Here is a 15,223-nt window from a genome sequence, read left to right as displayed (position 1 = left end):
CTCCAACTCAGTCTAATTGACAGCTGTTTGGGCTAATTAGAATTATGGGGGGTTTTTTTTGTCACCACTGAAGGCCCAATAGCCAATAAGACTCGACGATGCGTCGCAGAACGGTTAGCGGGGGCGGGGCAAAGATTAGAAAGACCCGTGTTGGTTGCCTTGCGGTTGTAGTGACTGTGATCTCTGCAGGTAAGGGGTGTGGGCCTCCGTTTTAAGGATCGACTTTTGATTTCTCAGTTTGAAAATTCTCGCAACTGTTTTATTAGAGGGTGGATGGGAATACTGCCCCAGCTTTTCGATGGGTTTTGAATTTTCTTTGGAGGGAAATCGCTGCCTAGCTTTCCTTACTTCCGCCATATTTTTAGCGAGCCTACCTTAGATAGCTGTCTCAGGTCCAAAGAAAATATTTACATTGAAATTTAATAAGGTAAGTTTCTTCCAGGTCCACAGGACGACGAGCCTAATCAAGGTACGGTGTGTTGTTCGGACTCCAGGATTCTTAATCTCCGAACGTCCTTTTAGTTGGCGTCATCTTTTAGGGGGAATCCTAATTTTGGCAGGTTGCGGCATCGTTGTTAGAGGGTTGCTTTGTGTCTCACAAACGCGAGAGTTGGTGGGAGGGAGGAGGCATACCGTAGAGGAAGCAAGCAGAAGTAAATCTTTCAGACCTCGTGGTTGGGTAAGAGAATTAGACTCCGCCTTGTAGCACTCAGGCGCCATTTCGGGGACCTCCATTTTCAGTTGTGTTTTGTTGAGGAGGGTGCGACTCGTCTGTTGCAGTTCCTCTCTTTTTTGAAGGTACTGTTTTTCGACCATTGGTGTCCCCTGGGTTAAGGACATAGTCTGCAGCAGGAGAAATTTATTGGAATTGTAGTCTTTGTAAAAGTGGGAGTCTTGGCTTTGGAAAATGGGTTTTATATAGCTCATGAGAAATTAGGGTGTGATGTGAAGTTACACAAGTTGAAGTACATCCCCTTGCGTTTGTGTATTTTACCAATCCCCATTTTACTGGGTTTATCATCTGGGCCAGGAGATCATATTAATACATTTGCTGTCGGAGAAGTACGTTTCGATAGGCAGGTTAAACGTATAAATAAATCGACTATTAGTTTCAGACTAGTTTACCGTTTGAAAACCGTTGGGAACGAACCGCCTCGGGACATTTGTCGGTTCCTTTGCCAGTGGGGAAAAATGGCGTCCGTTTCAACTCCCCGTCTACTATAAAAAGCCCACTCTGAAGCTTTACTACAAGAGTGCATTTAAGCTTGATTAAATTAGCTCTCGTATGAAATATTTTTAAGGCACCAGGAATTTGAAAATTGGAAACCGCAAAAGTAAAAAAAATTAACGTCTTGTTTTTATAGTGTAATGTTGTGCTTCATGCTCATATTTCTTGTCTTTTCCTAGATTTCGGTGCAGATTAAGGGAGATTATTTTAGCATGTTATTTTAATAATTATAAATGGCCCGGTAAAATAGGGGATTTATTACCATAATTAGAGGACAGTCGCTTTTAGTTTTGAAGCCACTTTTTTGGTTTTTAAGAAAAATTCAAAAAGATTACTATTGTAAAAATGTATGAATTTTTTGTTTATTTTACGTTTTCTGAAACTACTCCATAGTGTCAATCCTTTATTCCTAATGTTGATTTTTAACAGGCAGGTTATTTGCAGATTTTAGCTTTCTCTTTTACTTTTTGTAATGAAGTTGAGAACAAGGGACGGTTTTTCCCCGTTTATTAATAAAAATATTAATAATTATATTTATTTATTCTGGCAAACACTAGACTAGTTGTGAAGTAAACAGAAGCAGCATGGAAAGAGCCCAGCCACACCAGGGAGTTTGAGAAACTGTATTCTAATTGTGACTTCACCGGTTGTTTGCCAAGAGATCTTGTGCTAAATCACATAACTTAAGTACCTCAGTTATCTGTAAAACGAAGGTTGACTGTGCCCACCATGGAACTGTCCAACCTCATTAGCTTTTATATACCACAGTGCCTGGCACATAGTAAGTGCATAACATAATAGGTAAATACCATTAAAAAATGATTGGACACAGTCAATGATGGAAGAAGGGGTCTTGCATTTTGCAGATGAGGAAATGGAGGCACAAAAATACTGAATAATATGCCCACTCACACAGCAATCTTAAAACCTAGTCCCTTGACTCCTGGGCCTTTTGCTTTTTCCAGTTAGCCATGCTGCTTTTTTATTCAGTTTCCTGAATGTATTTCAAGCAGTGTACTTCATCAGAACCCCGTTGCAAATTTTGCACTAACAGGTCTGTGGAAATGAGTTACATCATTAGACAAATCTCAAGGTACTCTGGGAAGTATATTTTTGGGTGGAATCATTTGAGTACTCTAGACTCTTCCCTCCTTGTGAGCAGGGAACATATCTACTAAATCTGTAATATTGCACCTTCCCAAGTGCTTTCAGTATAGTCTTCAGGCATAGTAAGCACTCAGTAAATAAATTGAATGATTGATTGGGACAACATTAAAATATATCCTAGTAAGCATTCATTTCAAAAAGCTTCATTAAAGTAATAAGATAGTTTTGCAAAGCTGTGAAGTGACTTATAGTTAGTTGTAAATTAATCAAAAAAAAGTTTACTTTTTTGTAGGCCACTGATTGTTATTTGTTCTACCCAGGATATCCAAGGATATTTCACTGGTACGTTTAGAAACAGAACCACAGATTTGTTTGCATGTCATTAAGTGAATATACTAGCCTACTTATTTTTTTGACAGATTGGGACTAACCATTTAAGACCTAGAAAATGGAGACTGAACAGCCAGAAGAAACTTTCCCTAATAGTGAAACTAATGGTGAGTTTGGTGAGTAAGCATGTAATTTTATAATTTTTTTCTCATGTAATTTTCGTCAATCAATGAATGCTGTTTAGTGAGTACTTACTGTGTGCAGAGCGCTGTATTAAATTGGTAGATACAACCCCTGACTGCAAGGAACTTGCAGTCAGGTTGCAGATGTTTAATATACATATATTTTAACTGCAAATCAACATTTTAGTCTAGGCCAATTTTGTAATATGGTCTGAACCTGTAGTTTGGAGTATTAATAATGGGAGTGGTGGCTTTTATTTTACAGTGTGTTTGGGTGTACACTCCTTGATGGTAGGTTCTTTGCCCAAAATAGATACTGTTGAATGAATGTATGAACATAGTTGTAGAAATATAATTTCTGCATTATTTCATTAAGTGGTATTATTTGGTACTACAATTTATAATAATAATAATTGTGGTGATATTTAACTGATTACTATATACCAAGCATTGAACTCAAAAATGGAATAGATACATCATCAGGTTGGGCACAGTTCCTGTGCCATCCAGGGCTCAGAGTTTAAGTGGGAGGGAGGAAAAGCATTTTATTCCCATTTAACAGATGAGGAAACTCAGACCAGAAAAGTTAAGTGCCTTGCATAAAATCACCAAGCAGGCAAGTGGCAGAGCAGGGATTAACTTCCAATTCCCCTATATGTAATTCAAAAATCAGACATTAAAATATATGAATTTTTGGTTTTAATTTGGTTGGGTAGGCTTGTTACTTATCTTTAGGAAATAAAAATATAACAAATCTTGTAATTGGTGTGATCATTTTCCTTCTTAATAACAAATGGCCTGGAAGAATTAATTAAATTGAAAACGTGATTGGTATTGCTGCTTTTTTGGCAAAAGTGTGAAGAGTTAAAAGTAGTTGTGGTTTCGTTGGTTTTTTGTTGTGGTGGTGGTTTGGTTGGGTTTTTTTTAAAAGCATTTCAAGACTTTGTTTCTTCTAGGTAAACGGCCAGCAGAAGACCTGGAAGAAGAGCAGGCTTTTAAAAGATCTCGCAATACTGATGAGATGGTTGAACTGCGCATTCTGCTTCAGAGCAAGGTATTGCAGTCGATTTTGTAAATCTACCTGAAGAATTGATGAAAATGAAGCATTTTAACTGGAAGAATTTGTGTCATTCTTATGAGGATTGATACTTTACCTCTAATATATTTTGTAGGGAAATCAGGAACTGGTATGTTCTAGCTTTCTCCTATAAGCATAAAATTGCCATATAATCTTAAAGTGAAGGCTATTTTGTAATTAAAGTGTAGTTTCAGCTTTTGTGACATTATTTGCCCACTACATTTAACTTTTTCTTGCCTAGAATGCTGGTGCAGTGATTGGGAAAGGCGGAAAAAATATCAAAGCTCTTCGAACAGATGTACGTATTCAAAAGAATGTAGACATTTAGAAGTATTCATCTCTTTTGTTATGACTTACTACATAAGAGTGAGTCAGCTTTTGTTATTTATGTTGAGTCTTATAAGATTATATATTAAATGTTGCCTTTGTATCAACCACTAAGTTAAAATCTTTGGTTGAGTCAGACACTGTTTCAGGACTGAGTCCCTGCCCCACATAGGGCATGTCTTTGCATTCTAACATATTTCCACCAAGTGATACATTAAATAAGATAAGCAACTTAAATAAAAGTATTGGTATTGCTTGAAATTTCAGATGTTCTCATGGAAGAATGCTATGAAAAACAATGCAAATTTAAACCAATAATTTAAATTCCTTTTTTAATCTCTCCCATTTGTTTTGATTTTTAATAGCCTATACATGAAAATTATAGAATGGTGAAGGAATTTTTATAATTGTAAAAACAATAAATTGTATTTTCCTGTAGAATTTTAATATTTCACTGAGTTGACTCTTGTGATTAGAAATATTCAGTAGTAACACCTCTAGCAGTAAATTAATAGAACTTTGCATTTCAGCAAATTATTTATCTTAATCTACAGCTTTTTTTAATCTTAAAATGAAACAATTTGGGTTGAACACTATTAGGTAGTATTTCATTTCTTTCAGCTTTACATTTTTGTACATTTTAAAGTAGGAGCTCAATAAATTCAATTGATTAGCTATTTGTAAGTGCAAGAGTGTTTTAAAATTGCAAACATACTTTATAGTAAAATGCCCAATGAAATTTAATTTGATATTTTGGTTGCTAGGTTTGGATTTTTAAAATGTTCTCTTCAATTCAGTTAAGTAGTTGTAGTAGCAGGAGTAGTATTTAGGTGCTTAGTTTATGTAGACCATTGTACTAATATCTGGTAGAGAACACTCAAGTGGAAATTAGTCACAGTCCCTGTCCCTTGATGGGGACTCGGAATCTAAGAGGTATGTAATCAGCTGGATCATTGATTTCCACAGTTTGCTGAAGATTTAAATTAACTGAATTGCAACACATTTCATCTATCCCCAGGAGCCAACTAGCCTATTGTTGAAACATGGTTTGTTTTGGAATCAATTAGAGTCATTAAGGATTAAGTTATGGTCATATGTACATTGTGTTAATTGAGAGTAATGAGTATAGTTTGTACTAAATTTAATTTTATTGCTTTCCTGCCCTTTTCCCCCTCCTTTTTTTTTTGGACATATGTCTCGGTTACCCATGTACTGGATCGACTTGCCCCTGCGTTGCCCACCATGACGTTGGCCCATCTGCCCCGAACGCCCATGTGAAAACCCCGGTTGACTCTGCCCAAAAATGCGCTCGTTGCCAAATGGGTACCATACTTGACAACTTCCGATTGAATGCCCATGCCCAATGCCAACATCCACGAACGCCAATGATCAATGCAGTACAATGCCAGTGTTTCAGTCCCAGACAGCAGTGGCCCCGAGCGGTATGTCCCAACAGTTTATGCCTCAGTGCCTAATTAGAAAGAGAGAATGTATTTTATTACCTGCCTTTCTATAATTAAATAGTATCCCCTATAAACAGTATATTGCATTTCAAGTTTGTCTTTTCCCATTGAGTATTTTTGTCAGTAAACCTCATTCATGTATTGCCAATCCCAAACAATCCATTAATTGTATTTTAATGGAAGGAGCGCAGGTTCAAGTATTGTTGCAACTAGTTCAGAAATAGCCTCTTAGTAGCCTTCTTTGCCCTTTTATATTGCTTTAAAAGTTTTTTTTATTTAAAACTGAGTTTGAATCAGTTTTTTCTTTGAAGAGTAGGGTTTGTTCTTTCTTGTATTTGTAATATCTTTACAATTTATTTGTTAACTGCTTGACTGCAATAGCTTATTATATAACTTCCCTTTGAATTAGCCTTTCTCTATTTGAATAAGTGCATCTTTAAGATAAGCTAGCTCTGTCAATGTAGTGAAGAGACTAAATTCAAGTTATTGTGGCAGAAAACATCCTATTCATCCAGTTGTATACTAATTTCTTGCACACTGAAAAAACCCATTTTTTTTGCAAGTTCTAATTTCTTGTTTTATCATTTATGTACTGGTCATAACCAGTGGGTGAACTTCTATAACGAGACTGTTTTTATTGGAATGTGTAAAGTAACTGGATATTATGTGCTGTAAAGTTTTATGAATGTTTCATGAACATAAAATTGACTTCTTTTTTTCTGTTCTGTCTGATAAATGGTATTTGGCAGCATATTGAGTATCAGTGCAGACATTGAAACAATTGGAGAAATACTGAAGAAAATCATTCCTACCTTGGAAGAGGTAGGCCCTTTATATGAATATACTTGGAAATTTAAGGGGTAAAATTTTTAAATGAATGATTTTTTAAGATGTTGGTGGGAAACCATACCAGTTTTGTAAACCCAAGTTAATATACATTGTTTTGCTCAGTAGGAAGTGAAATTTGGCCACTTTCAAAATGTAATATACAGGAAGACATTGTGTGTTTGGCTGAATTCTTTATTAGGAAATTGACCCCACTGTGTGTATTGAAGTGGAATTAAAGTAGAAGCAGTTATGGTAAAGTAATATTGTAATAAATAATAAGTAATAAAGTGATCCTAGGTGTTTGAGTTCCTTTTAAAGAGTATGCATATTTTAGTGGAAAGAATCAGGCAGTGTAGTTATTATAAATTTCTTAATTTATGTTACATAAAAAAATTGAACCTCTGTAGTTAATAGTTGAAATAGTAACTTTGCCAGTATGTGCTACATACAAAAGGCTGATCACATTAGACACTTAACATATATTATTTTTATTTCTCTGCTTTCAGGGCCTGCAGTTGCCATCACCCACTGCATCCAGCCAGCTCCCGCTCGAATCTGATGCTGTGGAATGCTTAAATGTATGTCATAGTACCATTGATTCTCCCCCACTGAAGTATGGAGCCTGACCCATAGGAACAATTATATTTTAACATAGCACTATTCTGACCTGTAGAGAAAGTACTTGAAAATATATAAAAATAACTTTTTAACCCTGCTCCATGCTGCAGTGGGAATAATTTCATTTGCAAAGTGCTCTGCAGTCATTTTCATTGTATGTGAATGTAAGTAGTAACTTTTATGGTAACCAGACATGCTAAATGGCTGCAGTGGGGCTATGGTGTTGCAGGACCTGAAAACTAGTTTTTAACGTGTTGTAGAATGTCCCATTTGGCTTGAATATGTCTAAACAAATAAATGGAAAAATTTATGGAATATGACTACTCAATTTTCTCCTTATAACAACGTAATGTGATAATAACTGATAATCTTTCGGTCTTTTCCTTTTCCGTTGCACTAAAATTCTGTAAATCTCATTCCACAGTATCAGCACTATAAAGGAACTGACTTCGACTGTGAGTTAAGACTGTTGATTCACCAAAGTCTGGCAGGAGGGATTATTGGTGTTAAAGGTGCTAAAATCAAAGAACTTAGAGAGGTAAGGCAATTCTGTTTCCTTGCTTTTTGTAAATAAAATGGTTTCTAAAGTTCCTGAAGGAAAGTCATAGGTTTCTTTTGCTCTACTCTTTTTGTCCCCACCATGAAGTGTTCTTTTAAAGCCTGATAATCTTTGAGTTGAGAAAATGAAATGTGTTGAAAAACAAAATGTCTGTTAGGTAGTTTTTTAATTGTGAAACATACTACAAAGAAACATTTTTCTTGGCAATTTTCAGAACACTCAGACAACTATCAAGCTTTTCCAAGAGTGCTGCCCTCATTCCACTGATAGGGTCGTTCTTATTGGTGGAAAGCCTGATAGAGTTGTGGAGTGCATAAAGATCATTCTTGACCTTATATCTGAGGTAACGATCTTAGGCTACGAATTAACTCTGCATGCTTTGTGGAAAGGGAAACATGGTTTTCCTTAGTTTTGACATAATTTCAGTTCTCAGTTGTAATATGGTGTGATCCCAGATAATACAAGAATGGTGGGTTTCTATGTGTCATTTTCGTAGATTGGGGAGCCTCAGTAATCTCTATGGAATTGTCACTTTTATCTATGCCTCTGAGACCTGGAGACTGAGCCAGCTCCGTTGTCAGTTAGTGTGGGAGTATACTTACAGAGTTTTGGGCATTGTTATATTTTCATTAGCCTGAATGTGGTACGTGTTTTACTGAGTATGTCTTCTTCATATTTAACTTAGTCTCCTATCAAAGGACGAGCACAGCCATATGATCCCAACTTCTATGATGAAACCTATGACTATGGTGGTTTCACCATAATGTTTGATGACCGAAGAGGGCGTCCTGTGGGATTCCCCATGCGTGGAAGGGGTGGCTTTGATCGGATGCCCCCAGGACGGGGTGGGCGTCCCATGCCTCCATCTAGAAGAGATTATGACGACATGAGCCCTCGCCGAGGACCGCCACCTCCTCCTACTGGTCGTGGTGGCAGGGGTGGTAACAGAGCTCGGAATCTTCCTCTCCCTCCTCCCCCTCCACCTCGAGGAGGGTAAGTTGAATGCAAGGCAAAGTACTGCTTGGGTTTTTTTGCTTGTACTTTGGGAGTAGTTGTAATAGCTGTATTACCCAATGGAATAAAATCTTTTCATTTCAGTGATCTCATGGGTTATGACAGAAGGGGTCGTCCTGGAGACCGTTATGATGCCATGGTGAGAGCTGTTTCTGCATTATTAATTGGATTAATGTTCTGGAAATTAATGTGAACTAATTAATGCTATGCTTTTTGGAAAGTATACTACTAGAAAATCCAATTTTATGAGTGTATCATTAATATAAAGTTAGGGAAACCAAGAAGAGAGTTATAAAATTAGGTAATTTTAGAGACTGTGAGCCATGTATTAGCTAGGATGATTGCATGAAAAATTAAGTAACATTTATTGTTATTTGGTTCAAGTTGGTCCAGTTTTCCAAAATGCTTTGCACATAGTAAGCACTTAATAAATGCCATCATCATCACTACATGTTAGAAGAATTAGAAAACAAACTGTGTATTTTGTTTTAGTAGAACACAATGTGTTGGAAAAAATAATCAATCAGTGATGTTTATTGAGTGCTCACTGTGTGCAGACCCCTGTGCCAAGTGCATACGAGAATGCAGTGTAACAGATGGTAGACATGTTCTCTGCCCACAGGAAGCCACAGTCTGAAGGGTGAGAGAAAGATGTTAAAATAAATTACAGATATGGACACAAGTGCTTGAGGGTACTAAAGGGTACAATGTCCAAGTGCAAGGGCAGTGCAGAAGGAAGTAGAGGAGCAGTCAGGGAAGACCTCTTGTAGGAGATGTAAATTTAATAAAGCTTTGAAGGTGGGAAGAAGGTATACTCAAAATAAAGTAAGAGGACATTTCAGGCCAGAGGCAATCTAGGAGTGCGGTGTTGGTAACAAGATATACAACCTATAGGTTAAGTGAGTGGGCCTGGCTTTAATAGGAAAGATATACAAGGTATAGACTCAGTCAGTGGGCTTGGCTTTAATAGGAAATTGGAGATATAAATTAGAAAGGGTTGAGCCAGTTGTGTGCTGACAAATGTAAAATGAGAATAATGCAGAGTTCTTTACCCTACAGGATCAGATTACTGACTGTAATTGTAATTTTCCTTGGTAGTGTATCCTTGGCTGGATATAAAATTATTTATAATTCTCTAATTAAGAGTAAATCAATACTATTGAAAGCATATTTCATCTACATTGAAGTTGGAGGCATTTTTTTACCTTTTTATCATTTAAATTGCATTAGTAATTAAGCTGATTATTTTTCTTTTAACTATATGGTACAGGTTGGCTTCGGTTCTGATGAGACCTGGGAATCAACAATAGATACCTGGAGTCCTTCAGAGTGGCAAATGGCTTATGAAACACAGGTTGAGTATCATGGGTTTAGTGTTGACACATAGGTCAAGTTTCAGAGCTTTCAGTATTCTCATCTACAAATTTTTCCTGAACTAAAAACATTGTATTTCTCACATTAGAATTGTGCAGGCAGGGAAAGATAGAGGAGACAAACAGTGCGTTGGGAAGAGGCAGGCATATCTACTATTGGTGGATTTGTCTGAGACCTGCTTAAAGAATTTTAGTCATCCAAATAAGCATCAGAAAGATGCTTTTGGCAGAAGAAGCTAAGATTTACCCTAGTAAGAATTATGGCATAGAAAAAGGCAATAAAAGTTGCAGTCTGTGCTAGTGGCCTTTGCAATAAGATTTAGGGTCACAAGAAGTAAAGTAGGTCTGTCAGTTAATGATATTTATTTAGCACTTACTATGCAGAGTATTGTATAATAAGCACTTCGGTAAGTCAATCAGTCGTATTTATTGAGCGCTTACTGCGTGCAGAGCACTGTACTAAGCGCTTGGGAAGTACAAGTTGGCAACATATTGAGACAGTCCCTACCCAACAGTGGGCTCACAGTCGGGCCCGGCGAGTCCCGCGGTGCGGCCCGGGCGGGGCCCCGGGATCCGAGGGTGCGGGAGCCGCTCTCCTCCCGTGGACTGGGGCTTCTCACCCAGTGGAGCGGCGGCCCCAACTTACTTCCCGCCCCACGGACCTCACCCGGCCTGCCGCCTCGCGGCCCATGAAGCAGCCTCGACTGCTCCTTCACCGGGAGAAGCGGGGCGGGCATCGGCGTCGGCGTCTTGCTCCTTCTCCCCCTTTCCCTCCTCACCTCGCAGGGCGTCCGCGGCTCTGGCCGAATGCCCCCTGCTCCCCACGGTAATCATAATAGTCAGTGTAATAAAGCTAAATTGGTAGATCCAGTCCCTGCTCTAGGGAGGATACAGTTTACAGTGGGAGATTGACATTAAATACTGGATTGAGGAAATAGTAGAGTAAGATTATTTATGTAAGTTCTGAAAGTCTGTGATTCAATCATTCATTCAGTCGTATTTACTGAGCATTTTTCCTGTGTGAAAAGCACTGTACTAGGTGCTTGGAAAGTACAGTTTAGCAACAGATAGAGACAGTCCTTACCCAAAAATGGGCTCACAGTCTAGAAGGGGGAGAGACACAAAACAACATCAAAATAGCACCAAATAGATAAATAGAATTATAGAAATATATACATCAATAATTAAAAAAAAGGCTAATAAACTTGTACAAATATACACAACTGCTCTGGGGCTGGGAAGGAGGTAGAGCAGAGGGAGTAGGGGCGATGGGGAGTGGAGGAGTAGCAGAGGAAAAGGGCTCAGTCTGGGAGGGCCTCCTGAGAAAGGTGAACTCTCAGTAGGGCTTTGAAGGGAGGAGATGAGAGCTAGTTTGGCAGATGTTGGGATGGCGGGCATTCCAGCCCAGAGGTAGGATGTGGGCCAGGTGAGAACGAGGCTGCAGGCTGTGCATTAGAGGAGAGGAGGGAGGTAAGTTAGGAGGGGGTGAAGGAATGGGAAGCTTTGAAGCCAATAGTGAGGAGTGTTTGCTTCATGCGAAGGTTGGTGGGCAACCACTGGAGATTTTTGAGGAGGTGGTGACATGCCCAGAACGTTTCTGTAGAAAGATAATCCGGGCAGCAGAGTGATGTATAGACTGAAGCGGGAAGAGACAGGAGGATGGGAGATCATAAAGGAGGCTGATGCAGTAATCCAGTCAGAATAGGATGAGAGATTGTACCAACAGGGTAGCGGTTTGGATGGAGAGGAAAGGGCGGATCTTGGCGATGTGAAGGTGAGGCTGGCAGGTGTTGGTGACGGATTGGATAAGTGGGGTGAATGATGATGATGGAATTTGTTAAGCGCTTACTAGGTGTCAAGCACTGTTCTAAGCCTGGGATAGATACATTCATTAATTCAGTCATTTATTAAGTGCTTACTGTTTGCAGAGCACCGTACTAAGCGCTTGGAAAGTACAGATCGGCAACAGATACATGGTGTTCAGGTTGTCCGACGCGGGGCTCAGTCCCAATCCCCGTTTTATAGATGAGGGAATGGAGGCACAAATAAGTCAAGTGACTTGCCCAAAGTTATACAGCTGACAAGTGACCGAACTGGGATTAGAATTCACGACCTCTTGACTCCCAAGCCTCTCTGTCTGCTCTTTCCACTAAGCCAAACTGGTTCTTTGCGAAGCAGAATGAGAGTGAGGGGTGAATGAAAGAGCATAGTCAAGGATGACACCTAGGTTGTGGGCTTGTGAGACAGGAAGGATGGTAATGCCATCCACAGTGACGGGAATGTCAGGGAGAGGGGTTTGGAGGGGGAAGATAAGGAGCTCAGTCTTGGACTTGTTGAGAGTTAGCTTGTCGGGCAGACATCTAAGTAGAGATGTCCTGAAGGCACATCTGAAGGAGGGAGATACGAGCCTGGAGGGAGGGAGAGATCAGGGGAGGAGATGTAGATTTGGGTGTCATCTGCATAGAGATGGTAGCTGAAGCCATGGGAGTGTATGAGTTCACCAAGGTAGTGAGTTTAGATGGAGAACAGAAGGGGACCAAGAACTGACCCTTGAGGAACCCCTACAGTTAGGGGATGGGAGGGGGAAGAGGAGCCCAGGAAGGAGACTGAGAATTCTCCTTCATTATCCATTTGGTCATTATCCAACTGCAGTTGTCATAGAGGGGACAGTTGGCAAGGGAAATGGGAGTTGTTAGGGAAATCCTATTGGAGATATGATTTTGGGAGGGTCTTGAAGGTGGGGAGAGTGATCATCTGCTGGATATGAAGAGAGACAGGGTTTCAGGCCAGAGGCAGGATAAGGGCAAATATTTATTGATGAGATAGTTGAGATCGGAATGCAGTTGAGTAGGTAGTATTAGAGAAGTGCTTCTAACTTCTATTTAGAAGTTAGGGGAATACTTTTAAGTAAGCAAATAAAAGAAGGCAGTAGATTGCTACTAAACGTTAAAGAAAAATACAGCTTTAAATGTTATGCATTTTATTAAGTTGTACATCATATTAAAGAAACTTCTTTTTTTCCATGGTGCTTAGGGTGGCTCTGGATATGGTAAGTTTTTTTTGCTACATAAACAATAATATTCTGTTTTATTCTTCGTAAGGGAGCTTGATGCTTATGGCTTAAGTTAGATTATTCTTATGCAGGAAGTCGTTCATATGGTGACCTTGGTGGACCCATCATCACAACACAAGTAACTATTCCCAAAGATGTAAGTGGTACTGATTCTGTTATATTTTTTCTATACTGTTTGCACCATTGCATTTTTAATAATTACTAGTTCACTTGTGGGAAATTCGGAGACTGAGAGTTGATGTATTGAATGCTTTTGGTCTGAGATTATTGGAATGATTGCTTTAAATATTTGCTCTCCTTTTTCAGTTGGCTGGATCTATTATTGGAAAAGGGGGTCAGCGTATCAAACAAATACGCCATGAATCGGGGGCTTCAATCAAAATAGATGAACCTTTGGAAGGCTCCGAGGATCGGATTATTACCATTACAGGAACACAGGACCAGATTCAGAATGCACAGTATTTACTGCAGAACAGGTATGTTTTTAATATCATGACAGCTGATTTGAAGCAAAATCCAGGCCATATGGAGTTGTGAATAACTGCCTTTTGCTAGTTTTTGTTGTTGTTATTTTTGGGGTGTTTTGTTTTGTTTTGCTTTGCTTTGCTTATGAAGTTGTCTTTTCAAAGATTTTTGGTACTTGTCAGGATAGCTTTGCTTTGATTTTCTACTCTTGCTTTCTTACTAAAATGAAGTGCATACAATTTTGCTGAAAGCTTTAACTGAGTAGTAGACTGGTCATTTATCCAGCAAAAACAGCTATAGAAGGCAGTTGTATAAACTGTGTGGAGACCGTAGATTCTATAGACAATTTCAGTTGGATGCTGGTATAGTGCTGTGTGGAAGACTAACGATTTTGTTGTTTTTAGATCTCAAACTGACAACAAATCGCAGTCTGCCATATGGCATAGACCATACCTCTACAGGAGAAGTTGAGGAACGATTGGTGCTGTTAAATGGAATATTTCACAGCTTACTGGCAGCTTTTCTGCCAAGTATTAACATCTTTAAAATTCACATTTTAATTTCTGCTTTAGTAATGTTTATTAATATATTAAGCAAACCTTTTCTAAGGTCATGTAGAAATGTATAATTTTAATGTTTAAAATGGAACTAAGTTGCTGAGTAATTAACAGTTTTTTCTTGTGTGATTGTTTTTGAACTGTAAATATAAAATATTGTACAAAAATTCTAATTCACATTTTTTTCTTTTCTTTTATAGTGTGAAGCAGTATGCAGATGTTGAAGGATTCTAATGCAAGATATTTTTTCTTTTTTATAGTGTGAAGCAGTATTCTGGAAAGTTTTTCTAAGACTAGTGAAGAACTGAAGGAGTCCTGCATCTTTTTTTTTTTAACGTACTTCTGTTTAAAAAGCCAACATTCCTCTGCTTCATAGGTGTTCTGCATTTGAGGTGTAGTGAAGTCTTGCTGTTCACCAATTGTCATGTTTGTAGTTCCTTTTAAATAGGACATGGATAGGGTTCACCCAAAATTAACAAGTGTTTGAAACGGCACAGAGTAAATTCATTTTTGTTCATTGATGGTAAAAAAATTTTTCCTTCATGTAAAACTATTGTGAACACCTTGTTTGTGATCAGTTATTTTGGAGGACAGTTGGATTGGGGGAAAATGGGTCCCTAGCATCCATTCAAAGAGAACTGCAGAATGTAATACTCTTTTGTAAGAAACATTTTATGATTTTTGAAATAAATTTAGTGAACCTATTTTTTGTGGACTTCTTTTAGAATATGAGTTGTTGATATCTTAAATGGGTTATACTTTTCCCCCAAATGAATGTAGGACAAATTAAACATTCTAGTTCAATTTTCTGCTTCTAAAGAGAGGTTTGGTCTCATGATTTGAGAGTTTTGTTGTTTTGAAAGGAAAATTCACCATGTTCAATATTGGAACAAGTATTTTGTAAACACCTTCCCACTTAAGTACAATTTTTATTTATTAGTGATTGTGGAGAAGAACTGTAGTGGAAGTGGTAATAGCGTGGAATCCAGTTGGTTTTAAGTTTTCTAATTAAGGAAAACAC

The 15,223-nt window shown here is 38.3% G+C and overlaps 2 protein-coding genes across 11 annotated transcripts in view; one reads left to right on the top strand and one right to left on the bottom strand.

The window, feature by feature from the left end:
* The window catches only part of LOC119946716 (polypyrimidine tract-binding protein 1-like), a 76,420-nt gene extending 76,063 nt beyond the window's left edge, over window positions 1-357 (bottom strand). The window contains exon 1 of the mRNA XM_038768129.1: window positions 159-357. Within this exon, the coding sequence (XP_038624057.1) occupies window positions 159-357 (199 nt within the window). The remainder of the gene's footprint in view (window positions 1-158) is intronic.
* LOC119946733 (heterogeneous nuclear ribonucleoprotein K-like) lies at window positions 124-14,906 on the top strand. 10 transcript variants are annotated; one of them, XM_038768153.1, is made up of 16 exons: window positions 124-189; window positions 2,755-2,841; window positions 3,804-3,901; window positions 4,167-4,223; window positions 5,651-5,694; window positions 6,465-6,537; window positions 7,050-7,121; window positions 7,586-7,699; window positions 7,935-8,063; window positions 8,406-8,713; window positions 8,819-8,873; window positions 10,005-10,088; window positions 13,141-13,156; window positions 13,237-13,316; window positions 13,487-13,656; window positions 14,403-14,906. In XM_038768153.1, the coding sequence occupies exons 2-16, from the start codon at window positions 2,784-2,786 to the stop codon at window positions 14,434-14,436; spliced, it is 1,392 nt and encodes a 463-aa protein (XP_038624081.1). In that variant the 5' UTR covers window positions 124-189; window positions 2,755-2,783; the 3' UTR covers window positions 14,437-14,906. The 10 variants fall into 10 exon arrangements, with proteins under 10 accessions (XP_038624081.1, XP_038624084.1, XP_038624085.1 ...); XM_038768156.1 differs by lacking the exon at window positions 124-189 and adding an exon at window positions 715-798 and having other exon boundaries at window positions 2,755-2,832; XM_038768157.1 differs by lacking the exon at window positions 124-189 and adding an exon at window positions 715-798 and having other exon boundaries at window positions 13,252-13,316.
* Window positions 14,907-15,223: the final 317 nt, after the last annotated feature.

Source organism: Tachyglossus aculeatus, chromosome Y3 (genome assembly GCF_015852505.1).
Source record: "Tachyglossus aculeatus isolate mTacAcu1 chromosome Y3, mTacAcu1.pri, whole genome shotgun sequence".
In the NCBI taxonomy this organism is placed as follows: Eukaryota; Metazoa; Chordata; class Mammalia; order Monotremata; family Tachyglossidae; genus Tachyglossus; species Tachyglossus aculeatus.
The sequence above is the reverse complement of the archived record's forward strand: the minus strand, read 5'-3'. Positions and strand labels throughout refer to the sequence as shown.